At 36.9% G+C, this 19969-nt stretch overlaps 1 protein-coding gene across 1 annotated transcript; it reads right to left on the bottom strand.

Annotated features, from left to right (window-relative positions):
* Nucleotides 1-1693: 1693 nt before the first annotated feature.
* Nucleotides 1694-19844, bottom strand: LOC106057260 (carbohydrate sulfotransferase 11-like). The gene is made up of 9 exons (XM_013214376.2): nucleotides 19313-19844; nucleotides 17364-17467; nucleotides 10445-10635; nucleotides 8768-8943; nucleotides 8243-8361; nucleotides 6954-7002; nucleotides 5117-5254; nucleotides 4305-4479; nucleotides 1694-3567 (listed from the first exon to the last, which is right to left on the bottom strand). Exons 1-9 carry the CDS (start codon nucleotides 19333-19335, stop codon nucleotides 3241-3243), a joined length of 1302 nt encoding a protein of 433 aa, XP_013069830.2. The 5' UTR covers nucleotides 19336-19844; the 3' UTR covers nucleotides 1694-3240.
* Between the last annotated feature and the right edge of the window lie 125 nt (nucleotides 19845-19969).

Genomic DNA, 19969 nt, shown 5'->3' with positions numbered 1-19969 from the left:
GTTTAGAGACACTTCAGGAAAATTTACTAAGTTTAGAGACACTTCAGGGAAATTTACTAAGTTTAGAGACACTTCAGGGAAATTTACTAAGTTTAGAGACACTTCAGGAAAATTAACTAAGTTTAGAGACACTTCAGGAAAATTAACTAAGTTTAGAGACACTTCAGGAAAATTTACTAAGTTTAGAGTCACTTCAGGAAAATTTACTAAGTTTAGAGACTTCAGGATAGAAGAATAAAAAAGTAAACTAGTAATAATATATAAAACATTGAACAATTTTACAATTACAAAACCTAAAAAAATACTTAGACACAAAGATAAATGCATATTTCTTATTTCATATTCTAAGAATAATTCCTATAAGTACTCCTTCTTTCCAAGTGCTATTACAGCATGGAATAAGTTGAAACAGTCAGGAAAACAAACATCTTGGCTGATTTTAAGTCGCTTATTAGCATGCGTGACCAGATTTGACACGGGGATACGCCTAGGATGTAATAATCTTCTCTTTTTAAAGTAACGTCTGTGACTTTTAAGATAAGATAGAATAATTTGAATGACCTTTTCAAAGAATTATGTTTTCAATGCAAAACTTTGCGGTGTCCAATGGAAACAACTTCCTGAGTTTTCATTTTGAAATATTGGCAGAGGTTTTCGGAGGGACGAATTCCGTTGTAAAATATTGATCGGCATTATCGACGCAGCTGGAGTCTCTTGCACAGCTGACGCGTGAACGAAATAGTGAAAGAATACACCAAGACGGTTGACCAAGTTTATGAACTTCATGGATACAAGGAAATTGGGCAGTTCGTGACGATGAATGATCATATCATTTGTTCTAAAGTTGACATGTCGACATTGGAGGTATTTGATAGTTACACAGGCATACATTCGATAACAACTTGTTTTCGAATCAGTAGACCCTGCTTTATATCATCTGGCTCGACTGGGTGTTCGATAAATGTATCAAATTGAAATACAATTAACCAAGTCTTTACAAAGTCAAGCCCTTTTGATGAAGATACTGGCTCTAGGAGCACACCAATCAAATAATCGATATCTGTTCAGTGAATGTATCTTTTCATGGGTGTTGGTGTTTCATGCGTGTCAATCTGTGTGTCTGTCAGTGTATTCTTTTTTTTTTTTTAAAGAAACAAAATAGAACTTTAAAAAAGACGCAAACGAGAAATTTTCAAAGAGAAATGTTAATACGACTACAAGTCATCTAGTCCACTATTGGACATTCACAAAAGAATGAAGAAACAAGATTACAAAAAGAGTTTTGTGTGATAACAAACAGAAGGACCTGACAATGGATGTAAAAAAAAATATTTAAGCCATGTTCTTGTTTTGCTTGCTACAAAAAAATAATATCGCCAGGACAACAGACATAATGCTAAATCTTTACTAACGTCAACTTGACATCACAAAGTTGGTAATTCGTACACATCCCCGTTCCCATTGCTTCATTGGTCTTGGTATCTTGTTCTCGATAATAACGAGCAATATCAATTCGATTTTATTCATCATAATCGTTTATATGACCTCATTTAGAATGTAGCGAAATGACAATAGATCTAGATTTATCTTTTCATTGCTATTAGAATTAGATTAAAAAAAAATTCTCTCTCTCTCTCTCTCACTATCATTAAAAAAAGAGAGACTCCAGATAAGATAAGATAAGATAAGATAAGATAAGATAAGATAAGACATATTTCATTGGTCCAATCAAATGGAAATTCAGTTTGATTACAATTGACCACTTCAGCGTAGCTACTATAACAATAACCATATAGAAGCAAGTGCGAACAAAACAAAAAAAAACAAGGTTACAAAGATAGTTTGTGTGGAAATATTTATTTATGAAGATAGTTATGAAGATATAGTTAAACCTTAGGTGTCACAAAGACTGCATCACGAATGAAGAGATTAGAAACAGGATTAATACAGCGATTGGACCCCACGATGACCTGCTAACAACGTAAACCCAAACCCTATTGCCACATCACAAGGTCCTCAGGGCTGGCAAAGACCTTCCTACAAGGAACAGTAATAAGAAGAGGATGAAGAGGAACACTGAGAAAGCGATGGGAAGACAGTGAACAAAATTCTATCAAAGGCAAAGGGCAGAGAGAAATGGATAAATACGGTATACAGATCTTGAGTGGTGCCCCAATCGTCCAAAAGACACAGGGATAGGTGAAGGTGAAGCTAAATGTGAACCTAGCCTGACAGATGTTATTGAATGATTATTTAATATATCTAATTCTTTTGTAAAGGTGGAATAAATTATGGTTTTTATATAGCGCTACTTTCATGCTTTTAGCATGCTCAGAGCGCTTTGGTCTAATCTCAGTTGTGGACCGGTGGGGGGAGGGGGTATCAGTAAACACAACTCTGCCCGAGTCGGGCAGAACCTCGAACCTTGAGCCCCCTTCATATATAGCCAAGCCAAGTTCAAGCAGCACTTAGCTTCTCGACCACGCTTCCCACGCTTCTCTATATCAAATCCTTAACAAATAAAGCTTTTCCCTAAAAAAACAATCTTTCCTATCAATAAGTGGATGAAGACATTGTAGGGTTGTAGATCAAATGTATCATATAAAACACGACTTATTAATTGTTGTTTTAAATTATAATCCACTTGTATGCATATTACATAGACATTTTCTCTTTTTAAGTAAATACCTTTTTTTTAATTTAGGTAGTTTGTATGACAGAAATTATTTAAATTAGTAATACATTTTTCTAAATATCATTTTGACACAATAGTTAAAACCATTCAAAAGGCGATTTCCCTTACTAAATGGTCTCCTGTGTTTTTTACTATTAATAGTGAATAGTAAAAATGGTGTATTTTTATGAAAAAAATGCTTGCATAGATTGTCAATATCTTTTCTAGTTTACGAGATCTAAATAGGACGGACGTACGGACAGACAGACCACACAAAACTATGATCTTGCAAAATAATGTTTAAGTACAAATAGGCTCACTTCCAGAGGTCGTAATGCACTAGAGATTACGAAATATGATGAAATCGATTTTTAATGCCTTCTTTTTTCTTTTGATATGACAGACATACAGACAGGCAGACTCATATAACAGCTTTTCCCCTTTTAAAGGGCCACTAATAAGTTATTTACAAGATTTTTGCTTCAGAAACACGCCAATGTAACTTATACAGAACAACATTTCTTTATAATAAAGGATAATTATGTTCTATGTTAACATATCCTGTATCATCTGTAGTGGTAGAGATCTATTGGCTTTCTATTATACTCAAACATCTCAAAGTCTGATTCATACATCTCCAGAAGCCTATTCATGACATCGCTAGGCACTGGTCTGTAAGCTACAATCATTGCTGCCTTTTTTTGGTCGGCGAATAGTTTTTTATCTTTGTTCCAGGAATAGAAAGTTTCTTTACAAATTTGAAGAAAATCTTCTGGTGCGATAGATGCTCCGGTCTCTAGCTGCTCTGGAAACTGGACATTGAAGGGCAAGTGACCATTGTATTGAAACGCTGCCCAAAGTCTTTTATAAACTATTAGTTGGTTGAAACAATTCTGTAAATATATTGAGACGGAAATAGTAAGATTTAATTAACATTCTCACATATACTTATATTATATATACTTCTACTCGTAACAGCTAAAAGGTGCAAACTGCTTGGCTATATGCCAAAGGGGCTTGAGTTCCAATCCAAACTGGATCTGAGCTAAGTCTGTTGAGCAGCTCAAAGGCTGCATCAAACATGTCCATAATTGAACATACGGCCAATAGGGCTCCGGCCATTTCATCCCCAGTCATTTCATCCTCGTCAGTTAAGCTCTAATGCAAATGACACAATTGTTTTTATTTATTTATTGAGAGGTGATTTGTTGTTTTGGCTGTACTTATGAAAAATAAATGTTGAAGAGGAAGTAACTGTTTTTATGTTTCATTTTGATGAGATCCTTGATTATTTCCCTTAAAATTTTTAAATTTACGATTTTTACCTTTACCTATTATCTTAGTCTGTTGGACCGTTGGGGCACCATACAAGATTTGTCGACCGTCTTTCTCCATTCCTCTCTGTTGTTTGCATTAAATAGAACCTCTTTCAATGACAGGCCCGTCCATTCTTTTATGTTGTCTTCCCATCGCTTTGTCTGTCTGCCTCTTCTTTTTCCTGGTACTGTTTCCAGAAGGAAGGTATTTGCGAGCCTGAAGACCTCGTACTATGGCCATAGATTTTTCCCGATACTTCTATTTTAATTAATACACTATATGCACTAGATAAGTGTAAGTTAAAATGACTTACTTCATCAGTGGTACTAAACAACGAACTCAGAAACGTGAGTCTTTTCATGTTGTAGTAAGTCAACATGGACATCTCTAGGACTGACCTATCAATCGGTCCATCTTTGTGACTGTCGTCTCTCATCATTGACGGTGCGTCCAAAACCCAGGTCCAATTGACCGCTTCCAAAATGGCGCTGTAAGTGTAGAAGAAAGAGAAAACTATACCGCTGTATAAGATCCATCTCAAGCTTTGCATGCGAGTTCTCTAAGCCCCTCAAGAAAATATTACAAAACTGGGACGCAAAATAGAGCTTGAGATTCATAACAAAAGAATAGTGACGTTTAATTAGAGTAACACATTTAGTAAAATCACTAAATTTAGAAAGCCTCCAGGATAGAAGACTTAAAAGTAATGTGGCAATTATACATAAAACACTGAAACATAATCTTCAAATACAAAAAGAAGGCAACCCATTTCATGCTCTAATAGCAATAGGGAAGAGTATTTTTTTACAAATTAGTTCTAACAAAAGGAATTAGAAATATGCCTTTATTTATGTGTGTGTCTTTCTGAGTATTTCATTAGGTTTAGTTGTTGTTTTTTTTAATGTGTAAATTATGGCTCAGTGTTTTATCTTTTTATTCTTCTGTCTTCTTCTATTTGTTTCGTTTCGTTTTGTTATTTCACGTGACTACAGTGACTTTCACGTTAGCGTCTTTGACATTCCTTATTCTATCGTCAAAATCTCCAATAAACAGCTAGATATTGTTTAAGGATTATCGATTTGGATTTCTGGGATTCATTTGACACAAGACTTTTAGTGACGGTACCTTGTGTCTGCATGAAACGTTTCCATTTTTCCAATGACATGAGGTCTAAACACACAGGGATCACAAAGAAATCTGTAAGGTGCCCAGTGCTGGTTCAACAAGTTGGGCTCTTGTAAAAACTTGTCACGTGATATGTAACTGAAATACAAAATCTTACATTGAAATTAAATTTAAATAGCCTAAAAGCGCTAAAGGGTAATAGCTCTAAGCATCAAGGTAAATCAGAAAATGTGACTTATGAATCAATTTAATCGATTGAATACTTTCGAAAAAGTCCATTAAGGAATCGAAAATCTTCACTATCCCCTTAGGCCACTGATTAATGATTTTCATGAGAGAATAGGCGTGGATCGAGAGCTCTGGACTTGCCTGAAGATCACTTAGTGAATGTGGTCAGTAACGGTTTGGCTCACGTCCGAGGTGCGGAGGTCCGGCTAGAAACAACTACTATGCGATTAACATGCACCATTGAATGACCTCCACTTAAATAACGGGACACTAGGCGCGCCCTCCCCCCTCCCCTTAACTTTGAGCTGTATAGTGTTTTGTTTTTGGACTGGTCTACTGGGTATAAGTTGAATTCTAAACCCGGGACTCGGATATATAAGCATTCAATGCTTTTGCTCAAGAAACAGGCCAATTGTGGATAAAGCTCTTACCCTTTGTTCTCTTTTACGCTATCGCAATTAGTCTTACTAATAAAAAAAAACAATTCGAGCTTTCTTTCATCCGTAGTTACTCTACATTGAAACTCTATCCTGTTCAGAAATAAAGAGAGTAGTTTCGAAACAATTAATAATTTCATATTATATAACAATTGTAGAAACAAAGTTCAATCCACAGACCTATATATATTCTACCTAGACTGGACATGTAGATCTCTAACACAACCATAGACATCAATAAATATAGACTGGCCGATTAAAGAGTTTTATGAAACGAAAATTTGTGACTTGCAATTTTGTGTACTTTATTATACAGCATTTATGAGCAGTATAAAAGTTAAGTATTCATATCTATTTCAGCCACACACCTATGTATATTGTAAATAAGGAGGCAGTGTAGTTTTGTTAAATCTCTAAGAATGAAGATCATGCAATTTTTCATAATTCGGAAATCCGAATACAATAGATATACATGTTTTCAAGTTACATGAAGTTACTTCCTTCGGCCAGTCTATATTTATTTATGTCTATGAACACAACACAAAAATGTGAAAAACTTCAAAAAAGCTGAAACATGTAAAGTAGTTATAAGAAGTAAAGTTTTTTTTTTAAATTATTTTTACCCTAACCTATGCAATTGAACATCGAAAATAATAGCACTCTCGGCCCATAATTATTATTTTCAATTTTTAGATACATAATCTAGATCAAGAAAGATCTAGGTAATCAATCTATTGAAATGTACAATCTAAAATCATACGATGATTAAAATCAATGCACTTAAATTATTTTGATCTAGATCTAGAATTTTCGAAACATTATTTCAATGAAAACTAACGGGAAATGGCTTTATTACATAAATATGCGTAAATATATTGTTCTGTGATCAATAGTAATCATAAACAATTCTATTTAAAATCAGTAAAATGGTACTGCTTTATTTCTAAGCTTTAAAAACTAAAGATTATTACTTTTTCTAAGACAGAAAAGATTGACTTTCACAGATTTTTGGCGACTTCCCTTACAGCTTGAAAAAGAGTAACGTAAATATATAGATCTGTGATTTGATCATTATCGGATAAGAATTCGTTTCCGCTTTCCAGTTTAGGTATAATATATATATATATAGGTCTGTGGTACTAACACTCACAAGAGACGAAACAAAAACTCACGTCAAAAACTGTACGAAGGAAATATTCATGGGGCATTCTTTTTCTACTTCTATAAAACATAGAACGAGTGAATTAATTAGCTTTTCTTTTATATAATATAAGCAAACATTTAATTTAGTCTCATTATATCACTGTACTTAGATTAGGCAGATAAAGCAAACATTCATTTAGTCTAATTAAATCTCTAAACTTCGATAAGGCAGATTTTTTTTTAAATTAAATAATGATCAACATATTAGACCAGTGGTTATCAATTTGTTTTTAACCTACCGACCTCTTTTCGTATTTTTTATTTTAAAACAATCCACCAGCGCCCCCTCTAAGAAAAATACTAGGAGAGAAGCGTGAGAAGGCAAATTATACACAAATTATGTAAAAAAAAAAAAACGTAAGTAATTACACACAGAAATTGTGGTCGAAAATGGAATTGTTTTTAGCTTTTACATCAACATACATGGTTAACTCTTAAAATGCGTGTGGTATACTAGCCTCTAAACATCAGAATTGTAACTCCATTTGCTTTGCACTCATTGTAAAACAGCTCAGCACTTTAAGGGTTAAACTGTATTTAGTGCGTAACAAAGTTAATGAGTATGCAAAGAAATAGACTTGATGTAGCCAGTTGAGGAGACGTTTGTCTTGCTTTGGCTAATTTAAAACTTGACATTTCTAATATTGTCAGACTTCAGGAGCAACAAGGTACCCATTAGCTAAATTTCATTTTTAGTGAATTCAATAATAATAATATTTATCTAAAAGATAAAACTAAATTTATAATTAAACCTAAAAATAGTAGGCGTTAATATTCAATATTTTTGATAAAATAATCTATTATCTAATGAGCGTTTTATCTAGTTTGTTTATGTAATCATAAACTTTCACGCGCGCAAGAATTAAAGACAATATAAACCATCCGATCACAGCAGCAGAGTAAGAATTGAAACATAGAAAAAGGGGGATTCCCGAACTCAATTTCTAACGTTGTTTATGTTTTAAAATTAGAAGCAAGCTAACTATAATTGTCTTAATATAGTTAGTCAGCGTTTATTTTGAAGAATTCATTTGTATTTGTTTTGTTTCAGTGCACCTCTAGTTTCTATTTCAGCACCAAGTCTACCTTTTAAGCCCAGCGCCCCCTACCGCTCACCATTGTGCTTAGCGCCTCCTAAAGCCCCTTTGACTCCCAGCGCCCTCCAATTACACAAAATCGCCCGCCGCGGGAGGGGTGTTCTAGCCCCCCCCCCCCCATTGAAGACCACTGTATTGGACGATCAAGAGAAGTAACCTACCTGTCAGATTGAAAAAAATGGCAATTTTGGCGCCCACTGAAAACCAAAAATCTGGCAACCAAAATTTATCAATCCACGCTGACCACAGACGACTGTAAGGGTCTCTCACAAACATAAACCTATCAAATATAGGTAATATTAACATCTATTGAAATATAAAGAGAATACTATATACAGTGTTCTAACTATTGGTGGGTGGTTCAAATTTGAAAATCCCCACGGATAGCCCCAGATGAGTGTCCAAAATTATTTTTTTTCTAACATTAAATATTAAGCCAAGGCCATGTTATCTTGCTATTCATGTTGTTATGTTAATTAGTGACCATGTTGCATGTATTCCACACATTAGACTTGTATATTTATTAAGTACATTATATTATGTCATGATGTCGAATGTCAAAATACAGATGCCCCTAAAGAACACAAGCCCCCTCCTCGGGCTCCCAAAATCTCTTGATACGCCACTGAGTATATAACTAGGTTGATATGAGAAAAAGTTTTTTTTAGGAGGCGTGTTTGTGTTACCTGAGCTTGTTGGAGAGCTCGCTAGGACCTGGCTCATCGCTATACACGCTGACATTTCTACTGAAGCTGCTGTAGTGAGTTATTATTCTTGGAATATCGTTCGGACTTTCGTATACTGTTCCATTTGTATCGTTATTTAAGAAACGCAATATGTTGATCAAGTAAGTGCAGCCAACCTGGCAATATAGTTGAAAGGAAAACTTTTTGGTATGTAACATTTACCTGGCATTATACGCTAGAAATAAAATTGATTATCAAAAAAGCAATAAAAAAAAAAGAATAATAACAAAGCTTATCTAAGAAGAAATAACAGCTAAGTACTACCACTTATCTAAAATTTACAGGGTTTAGCTCCCTTTTTTCCTATATAAAACAAAATTAATTAATTGGTATCAAATGATTAACTATTTGGTTTATTTTTTCATTGATTCGTATATTGTTATCGACTATGAATAATTAGGCAAAATTTCAAATTGATCCGAGAACTACTCAAAGAAATTGCAATCAGAGAGTCATTTGTAGGTTTTCATATTTGTGAGAACCAGACGTTTGCAGAAATGACTGAATCACGTTCGACTCTTAAGTAATAAAATATCACAATATTTCTTTACATTTCTTACAATGCCAAAAATAATGATGGTTGTTAAATAAAGAGCGGGCAGTACAATAATAGCCTTCTGGCTTTGTTACAACAAAAGCAGCCCCTTGCGCATTCTGTTCACTGTGCTAAACTGTACTTCAACATAGTTGTAAATGAAGTCAGCTGTGGTCATGAACTTGCATTGGAATGTCTTTAAGTAAATGTGCCGATACATGAAAACTACTGGATTTCTTTGTCACATACAATATTTGTCATATGTGAGGGGGAGGGACATATTCTTGAACCCCGGGCCCACGAGTACCTTGCTACGCCACTGATTATGTGCCGGGCCCAAGACAGCTTGCATGGTTAAGAATGGCTTCTAAATTGTTTACACCGGCTTCCAACAGAACATGTTTTTTTCTTTTCTTATTATTAATGTCCTGCCAGCGTATGCCCTTTATGGAGGCCAAGCACCATTTGTGGATATGTTCGAGGAGTCTTTAATGTATTCTATAGTACACCTAGGTCTCAGAGCCATACAAAAGAGTACTAAGAGCCACTGCTTTATAGACATTGATTTTTGTTGGAAAGCGAATAGTTCACCATACTCTCAATTGGAGGTGACCAAAAGCGATGTTATCCATGGCCAGACAGTTGTCTGTTTCTCGGGACAGTTACACTGTGCTGCCCAGGTACGTGAAGTGGTCAAGATGGAAAGAAAATGTTTATAGTTATCTGTATTTGGCGACCGACGTAATAATTGAACTAGAAGGCTGCCTACTCTTTGGAAATTCCGTAACGCGAAAGTCCTTTCAATAATACGATAACCCTTCCGAATCCTATGTTGGATGTAGATCTAGACCAAGTTCTTTAGTCAAATTAAATATTTTTTTTACTATGAAAAATTATAAATGTCAAACTAGAGTTTTCCCAGTGTGGCCAATGAGCTAGTAATTCTTTTCTAACCGCTAAACATTAACCGTAAAATTTTTAGGAAAATCCTAAAAGCCGTTTTTGAGAACCGTGTCCAATTCCAATCAGGTTCCAGCATGAAGTTCTGACTTGAATAGAGGTATTTTAAAAAGGATTCCTACCTTGGGTACAACGCAATATGCCGATTTGTTGAACTGGTCTAAGTAGACTCTCTTCGCTTTACCATAATGGCCGTGTTTAAAGCAAGCGTCATTGGCCACCTTGGTTCTATGTCTATAAATATCTGAATGGATGGTCAGTTGTAAATGTGTCGAACAGCTCATGTTAATTATCCTGTAGTGTGAAACGGGTCCTGTAAAATAATAAACAAAAAAGTGTTTAAAATAAATATCGATTTTTGTTTATTAACTTTTGAATTGAAACAATTACTTGAAAACTCTATAAAGCAACTCAACACGTTGTAATCTTGTCCTGGTAATTTTCAAATGTAATCCTATGTCTGGAAGTAGAATTCTGTGGATGCACAAGGTGACCGAGTGGTAAAGTGGCATGGGATCTATGTGAGAACTGTGAGTTTTAATTCCTGGCTTTTTAGGACCACCAAGAGTCCACCAAACTGTAATGGGTACCTGAATTTAGTTGGGGAAAATAAAGGCGGTTTGTCTTTGTGCTGGCCAGATGCGACCTTTATATCATCTGCCCTATAGAGCACAAGGTCTGAGAAGAGAAATTTACTTTACTATTATATTTAGACATTTTGTGACACACTGTGTTTAGGCTTTATTCCAAATCTTCAACATCTGATCATTCAAATAAGCATAAGAATCAGTATTCGTAATTTTCCAAAGAAATTTGAGTCAAAGAATCTTGGAATTCTTAGACTTATGGAAGCTTGCCTCCATCGGCCTGTCTGAAAAACATTCTAAGAAGTATATGTAGATGAGTACATCTTTATTACCGATGGCTCGTTTACCTGAGATGAACACTCCAATTGGTGACAAGGCAGGGAGACCTATGTCTGCCGTAGTGCCCTGGTAAGGAACTCTGCTGTGTGGCGTAAAGCCTCATAGCTTCCATACAAATTAAGTTGACCACTGGATACGTCTCCCCGCAGCTCGCGGAGCTAAAATAACCACCTACGGGGCAGTGTCCCGTACGCCGCTGCGCAATTGTCGATTGTTCCGACCTTTTTAGCCTCCACCGCGGGTCCTCTCGATTTGGGCGGCGCATGTGCTGCCAGTAGGCAGATGTTATTTGTGGTGTCTAATGCCTCTTCCACGATTTGGGACTTTCCCCCTAAGCCAGCCAAGGCTTGGAGGCAGGACTGGGAATCGGTAACCATTACAATGGTAGTCGCAACGGTTATACTTTCTCGCAGTTTTTGGAGCAAAGTGTTTGAGATTGTTATCGCCGTGAGTTCAGCGTCAAAGCTACATGACAGCTTGTCTAATTGGTGGTATGGGTAACATATTACTTTGGCTGTTGTTGTTTTTGTTTGATATATTTGTTGTCATTGTTGTTACTGTCCGTCACGGATGAATGTCTATATGTGTGTATAATCTACTTTTACTTATATATGTTAGTGGAACATATGTGTGAATGACCGGAAGTGCGCTAGTTTTTAGACTAGGACAGTTCCAATCGTGTGATATGTGCCATCAAGTGTAATAAAGTTCTGTGTTCGTCTTGACCGAGTTAGTTAGTATTTTTACAAAAATTATATCTGCTCACGCTGTCTTTCTGTCTTTTTGTCTGACTGTCTGTTTGGCCAAAAGTTTATACACGTTATTTCTCCGACACCCAATCTCGGATCAAGCTAAAATTTTGAGCACTTATTTATTTTACCTGACAATACAAGAATCAATTTAAAACAATAACCAATTATTTAATTAACTATTGGTAATAAATGACTTTGTTTGGTATCTCAAACAAGGGAAAAAATAGTACTCGACTGAAGTAGTGGTATAAGCTGAATAAGTCCTCTTTAAAGATTGTCGTTTGTGGCTTATTAGAAATTTAATTACAGGACAGATCCAAACTAATTGATAAACTAAATATAAGCTTGTTTTTTTTTATTTTGCTTGTTTGTAATTACAGCTGAACCCAGTGATACCTAAACTTGGTGAGAAACTATTTATATTTCTATAGAGCTAGGTATAGTAGAAAGCTATAACGTATGTTTGGAGGCTCGTTCGTCCAATTAATAGAGTTAAACATATAAGGCAAAAGGCAGAACTGTGGTTCGCCATTGCAAAAAAGGTCAAGCAATTATATATAGTTCCCCATCGTGGTTCGATAATAACCACGTTTGACATCCAGGGGGGAGGGGGGGGGGGCTAAGGCCTTTGCACTGGGGTCTTGTTTCTCCTCATGTGGCTGGTGAGACCTATGTGTGCCCGGAATGTTCAGCTGCACACTGGGCAGGTTATTCCAGCTGGAGCTAGTGTCTTTGGCCTTGCTTTTCTTCTCTGGCGCTTTTCTTTGCCAGCGCTTTTCTCTTTTCCTCAGCAACCTGTGCGCCAGCTTTCACAGCGCGACGCCATGATGCTTTGTCATGTGCTTCTGTCTCCCAGATTGCTGGGTCAATGCTGGACGCTTTCAGAAAAACTTTGAGGGGGTCCCTGAAGCTTTTTCTTTGTCCACCTTGTGAGCGATTTCCTTCCCTTAATTGGCCATACAGGAGTCGTTTAGGGATGCGGCGGTCTTCCATTCTGCAGACGTATCCTGCTTATCGCAGCTGGGAATGCATCAGGATTGTGTGGATGCTTTGCAGACCCGCTCTTCGAAGGACTTCTAGAACAGACGAGGTACAAACTACAAGTACAAAGCTAGGGGTCTATCGAGCTGTCATCCTCCTTACATTGCTCTATGCCTCAGAAACGTGGACAGTGTACAGAAAACATGCAAAAAAAAACTGAATCACTTCCACATGACCTGTCTATGCAAAATACTGAATGTCATATGGAAAGAAAAAAAAACAGGTCAAGGAATAATTAAGTCGTGAGGTCGTGACATGTGCGCTCACGTGGCACGGGCAAACATTAAGTCAATCAACCGAGACGAAACTAGGTCAAACAGAAAGGAAAACCAACGACTTAGTCTTAGCAGGTTTAAGTAATTGATTACCATGCATGACTAGATTGACGCATGAAATTTGTAGGACGTAATTATCTTCTTTTTTTTTTTTTGTTTTGAACTGGCGTCTGTTATTAAGCAATGTAAATTGTTTACATTGAATGCTAGTTATATAAACTAGAACGGCAGACAGATTATCTCAGATAAGCGTGGAAGCGTGGTCGAGAGGCTAAGTACTCTTAAACTTGGCTTGGCTTGGATACCTATGAAGGGGCGGAGCTGTGTTTACTGAAAGCCTAAAGGCAGTACAGAAAACCTTCTCCCAGATACCCCTTCCCCCCCCCTCACTGGCCCACAATTGAGATTGGACCATAGCGCTCTGATGGGTCTGAGCATGCTATAAGCATGAAAGTAAGCTATATATTTTTTTATAAAAAAGCTTAAAGCTATACTAGCCGCTGGAAAAGAGATGGGATTGACTGGAACAGCTTTGTAGGAGTGTGTACAAGAAATAGAGGACAGAGATCGTGATGAACGAGCTAAAGAGAAAGAAACGAGAGATAAAGAGACAGAAGCAAGAGATAAAGAGAAAAAGACTGATGTAGAAATACACAGATTGAAAGTACGAAATATGGAGCAAAGGCAGACGAAAAGAGAAATCAATGAGCATATAAAACCTGTATCCTGCTCAGTCAGATTGTACAGCGACTATCAGGAGCAACATCCAGGCTCATCCAGCTTTTTATTGATACAAAAGGAGGACCAAACACTGGGTAAGCTTTTTGAATTGGCGGAGTGTTTCACGGACGAATTCGAAGTTAAAAATGGGCGTCTAGTGAAGGAAAACAAGAAGGATAACTTATATCCCGTGTTGTACACCAGTAGAAAGTTATCCTCAGCAGAACAACCAATAGCACCGCAGAAAGGGAGGAGCTTAGCAGTCGTTTGGGCAGTAACCAAGTTGGCCAGATACCTGTTGGGAAGAAGATTCCTACTCCGCACAGATCACGCACCCTTACTTTATTTAATTAAAGACTCGTAAGTCTGTGAATTCTAGGGTAACTAGCTGGGCCCTGGTCCTTCAGGACTTTCAGTTCGAAGTGCAGCATATTCCGGGTAAAGGAAACGTCGTAGCGGACATTCTGTCACGCTAATCATAGATATAAGCCTACGTGTATTCCACAGTTTAGACTCTGATTGTAGACTGTGTGATTTCAACTACAACTTTGTGTCTGCAATTAAGACCTTATGTCTTAGGCATAGATTTAGTCTATTACTTAGTCGGAATGACTGCATCGAAGTCTGTGTGACTTCGTTGAAATCTTTTTGATTATAAACTCTGTGTGACTACATAAACGTCTGTCCGCCATACCTTAGAGGCCTATCGAATTGACATTTTTGATGTATTGTGTTGCAATGTTTACGTATGTGTTTTTTAGTGAACTAAGTAAAAATTGATTATAAATTTAGAAGGGGCGAGAGGTCACGGATGAATGTCTATGTGTATATAATCTATTTTTACTTATATGTCAGTTGGAACATATGCGCGAGTGACCGGAAGTGTGCTAGTTTTAGACAAGGACAGACGCCTACGTGTGATATGTGCCATCAATTGTAATAAGGTTCTGTGTTAGTCTTGACCGAGTTATTTAGTGTTTTTACAAAAATTATATCAACTCACGCTGTCTTTCTGTCTGTTTGTCTGTCTGGCCAAAAGTGTGTACATGTTATTTACAGCTGAAACTAGGGACACCTAGACTTTGTGAGAAACGAAAGTAGTTCCTATAGAGCTAGATAAAGTAGAAGGCTGTAGCATTGTTGATGTTGTTTTGGAGGTTTGTTGGTTGTGCACTAGGCCAGCGGTACTCAACTGTGGTATGAGGGCCCCCAGGGGTCCGAGAGACGACCCTATGAGGTCAGCAGAAATATTAAAATTGTATACAATCAAAATAACCTCTTCTCTAAAAGCCAGTATATCTGATTGGATAATTTGAATATTAATCAGCTCGCTCCTCACTTCCTCACTTCTGCCAAGGTGTAGCATTGGGTGCTGCAAACTGCCTTAGGGTCGCCATTTCCTTATTTTTCCTCATGTTTGACTCCCGAAGCCTTTCCCATGATTGGGTATAGCTTCAAGGTTTGAATTCAGAGTTTTCCTTCTCCTGGGTGGGTAGCAACTTGCCATGTGACCGTCCCAAGCCCGGCTGAGAAAGAAGGAGGGTTGGGCATAGAGCTAGCTACCCTACCCTGTAGAAAAACCACTAGCTACAGAAACACTAACAGAAATCAACAGAAGTCACGGACCTGGAAGAGGATGAACCTCCAGCTGGAAGGTTTATTACGCATGTCGGTGAAAGCTAAAGTCATCTGGAAGCCAACAGGCCGAAAACCATCATCTCTACCAGGACCACCATCACCATCGGTTCATGGAACGTCCGGACCATGTATCACCATGTTTGAGACTGGGAAGACAGCGCAAGTGGCTGCTGAGATGAAAAGGTACAACCTCACCATCTTAGGAATCAGTGAGTCACGATGGGCTGGTTCCAGGCAGAAAAGACTGACTTCGGGTGAGCTACTTTTATAATTTTTAGGTGGCAAACGAGCCCCTACTGTCCAAAGCTAACTGGTTTAGGCGCCAGTTACTCGCCCTTTTCCTGTTAGTGAGAATAGTTACGCCGTGCTCAATATCTGAGCCACATGTGAATTCAAGAGTTGGACTGGTTGTCAGAGGCTATTTGAGACGCATGCCATTAGGGAGCATTCTGTAGGTAATGGAGTTCTTACATCCACTACCATTTCCGACAATGACAACCTTGAGAAACCTAACATAGATATTGATTGTTTAACACACTTGTGTTTCATGAAATTAACATTTAAAAAAAAAATGTATGTAATTATTGGAAATGTCTTTCTAGTAAAACTCTTTATTGAAACTCGTTCAACCGATCTGCTCTAGAATTTGCGTTGGTTGGTTTAGATTTCTATGTTGCCTGATTTAGCGCTCAGGTGAACTTGTACTATAGCAAGAAATAGATGAACGAGTCCAAACTTGAACAAAGTATGGCTGTTTACGACCAAGAGGCTATTGAACATTCTACTCTTTTTTTTATATTTGCTATTACCACTATTTCCACTTATTATATTTTCTGTAAGTAGTTTTTAAAACGAGAAAAATATTTTAAAACATTTTTAAAAATTTATTTAAGGGGAAGAACTTCACACTAACAACTAGATCTCTTGTACTCTACATTTTTTATGTATTATTTATGTACGTGTGTTTGACTGTTACCCACATTGGGCAGAGGCGGCCTTAGCAGTACGTGTGGACCTTGGCGAGTGTCTTGTCAGGGCCACGAATATTGTACAATGGGCTGACGGTAAAAAAAGATTCTCTTTATTGCAGGGTCTGGGACGGCTGTTCTGCTAACTACTCCTTAAGGCTGCATTGGTCAGACTAATTGATAGTTCATCACATAAAAAAGTCACGTTGATATTTGTATGAGCCTCTAGTGGATGTTGATGTGTTACTGAAGGCTACTGTATTTTTTTTTAAATTACTGATCAATACTTGTCTAAAATGTTACAGACTATTGAATCGAATTGTTTATTACTTAAAGCCATTTTTGCAATATCTCTATTCAAGTCACTCCTTCATGGAGGGTGGTGGACAGCCGATCTCAAAAACAGCTTTAAAGATTTTCTAGAAATTCAACAGTTGATGTATATCGCTGAGAAATTTCATCATTAATTACTCTTCTGTGTAGAAACTGAAAGATACTAGCATATAAGTAGCTTCCTGTTTACACTTCTCTTGCAACCTTGACGCGCAATCCACATGACATACATTTAGACATATCAATGAACCTGTTAGTTAAACTAAAAAAAAGATATGGGTTAAAAGTTAGTCATACTAAAAATAAAATATTGGTTCACTGTTTGTTAAACTAAAAGATAAAGAAAATCATTGGTTTACTGTCAGTAAGGAAAATTCAATCCACTTACCTAATCGTCTGCTGGATACTTGAATGTATACAAAGACTAAACAAATCAATGACAACATTACTGTGCAGGTGAGAAATATCTGAACCTTTCTCTTTCGCAAAATCCTGTGCAATTTATACAATTAAAATAATTTTAATGAAACTTTTGTAAACAAGATTTCAAAGAGAGTTTGTGTTATTACACAAACTCGGAGGCTGCACCCGTCGGATCCCTTTTGATAGGAATATTCAAGACATGATTTTGTTTTGATTGTCCAAAAATTATATTTCAAAGATTCATTTGACATTGTAAAAATGTATTTTTGTAAAATTGTTTACAAGTTTGGATGTTTCTTTAAATTTGAAGATAAATGTACTTCCTTGTCCGTTTCCCCCCCCCCCCCACTCCCCTTGGACGACGGGGCATGGCAGAGAGTAGGGTATGAACCCGGAACCATCGAGAAGTTCGAACGTTAGTCCAGAACGCATACCGCACTACCAGGCAGCCATCATACTACATCTACTAGCTAGGTTTAAATCTAATCTATTTTTTTTATATTAGATATGATCTAGATTTTTTAGACTAGATCTAGTTCTATATTCTAATTAAAGTCATTGTAGATTCTACTTCTGAAATTTCTGGATCTAGTCTAGAATTATATAGACTAGATCAAGATCTAGAGTTTCAATTCCACTAAGTCACACGACCTAGTTAGACTCAAAAATGTCTTTATCAACACGAGAGAGTTGACGAGAGTTTCTAGACATTGGTGCACCGAGTTCTTATAGCATTTTATTTAAAAGATTAATTCAATGTGACGTCAAAGGAACAATTTGTTACTATGTCAGACAGCCAAGTTAGACTAACAAAATGTCTTTATCCACACGACTATCAACGAACTGTTACTACTTCAGACCTATGCTGAACACAAACTGCTCATATCAAACCCAATATTCAGATTCCCAACAAGAAAAAGAACTTTTTTTATGCATCCCCGCTCAAGATGTTGGCACCTTATAGACCAGTGATGCCCAACCTAATTCGACCGGCGGGCCATTTTTGTTTTCGACACTCGTGTCGCGGGCCATATGACCGAAAAGGTACAACAACGAAATGAAATTGATCTGAAACAATTTTATTAGAGACCTGTGGCTCTCTTAATGGGGCATTTAAAGTTGATCTGAGTTTTTACGCGTCGGAAAATGGCTTCACGTCTCTGCTTAAAATGTGAATATCACTTATCATTGGTAGCTATTTAACCACCGACTTATTTTCTTGTCTCTTTTTGGTAAATATTCCCATCGATCCCCCCGATTGCTAGGCGTAGTATAAGAATCTTATATTCGCGGCTCAAAGCAAGAATGGCGTCAGATTTGTTTTACAATGCCGTTTATGTTTTTTTTTTTTTAAAAAACAGCCACACTTTCTTTACAAATCAAATATTTTGGATTATCATCATGTTCCACAAAAAAAAAGTAAAGATAGTTCACATGTCCTGTTAGATTCTACATTCACAGTCCATTAGTAGTTTCTTCGGCTTCCCAATTTCATAAACGTACACATGTTAAAAGTCATAATACCAATCCATCTTTTTTTTTTTTTTGGAGGGAGGGAATTTTCTACACTTTTGTGTCGACGGATCGGCGGGCCGGATGGAACCACATCTCGGGCCGGATCTGGCCCGCGGGCCGTATTTTGGGCATCACTGTTATAGACCATGCCATAACCAGACAATCTGAACGCCACGCCATACATGTCACCAAATCTTACTGTGTTGCAGAATGATTTAGTGACAGACCACCGCATTATAATCACAAAACTAAACATCCGGATACAACCAAAGAGACGTCCGCAGAAATCTAAACTTTTTTAAAAGGCTAAACACGGCCAGACTAGCAGATTACAAATAATATCAATTATGAACTGCCTGTAACGAAATGCAATACTTCAAACACAACAAAGGATCTTACCTTTTCATGCGAAGTGAATCCATTCTTTTAAAAAATGTTCACTGATTTTTTTAGTTAAACTTAAACATTTGTACTTGTTAGCTACATGTTTAATTCACTTTTTTTTTTCAGTTGTTTGATTTTAAAGACAGATTGACGTATTTCAGGGAATGTCTTTTAAATTTGTCTGTGAATATGTACAAAAAGAATCTAAGAGCTTATATTTCTGATCAATTTATTTAGGAAGAAAAGAGGTCCATATTACTCTTGGTTCCGTGTTAAAATTTTAATACCATTAAGTGGCTTGTAATACTTTGTGACATCTAAAGAATCCTGTCGTTAATCTTAGAAACTTCACACCGGTTCTGAATCAATCCTTGTGTCACAGCCTTTGCTTAGATGTCTGATCAGGGTTTAAAGTTAAACACATCAACACGCGTCAAATGGTTGTTAAACACACAAAATCACACAGGCGAACAAATGCGAACATGCTTGGAACTAATACACAGATACATACTTTGTGTTTACTAAATATCCAAACGAATACGACTAGGCGTACACACACACACACACACAGTCTTACAATCACGTGGTAATGATTCCTGTACACAGCTTATTGCTTTATCGATAGTCAACGACTAACAAAAGATGATTCGTAAATCAATCAATGGTATCGCA

This window comes from Biomphalaria glabrata, chromosome 16 (genome assembly GCF_947242115.1).
Source record: "Biomphalaria glabrata chromosome 16, xgBioGlab47.1, whole genome shotgun sequence".
NCBI classification, from domain to species: Eukaryota; Metazoa; Mollusca; class Gastropoda; family Planorbidae; genus Biomphalaria; species Biomphalaria glabrata.
The sequence above is the reverse complement of the archived record's forward strand: the minus strand, read 5'-3'. Positions and strand labels throughout refer to the sequence as shown.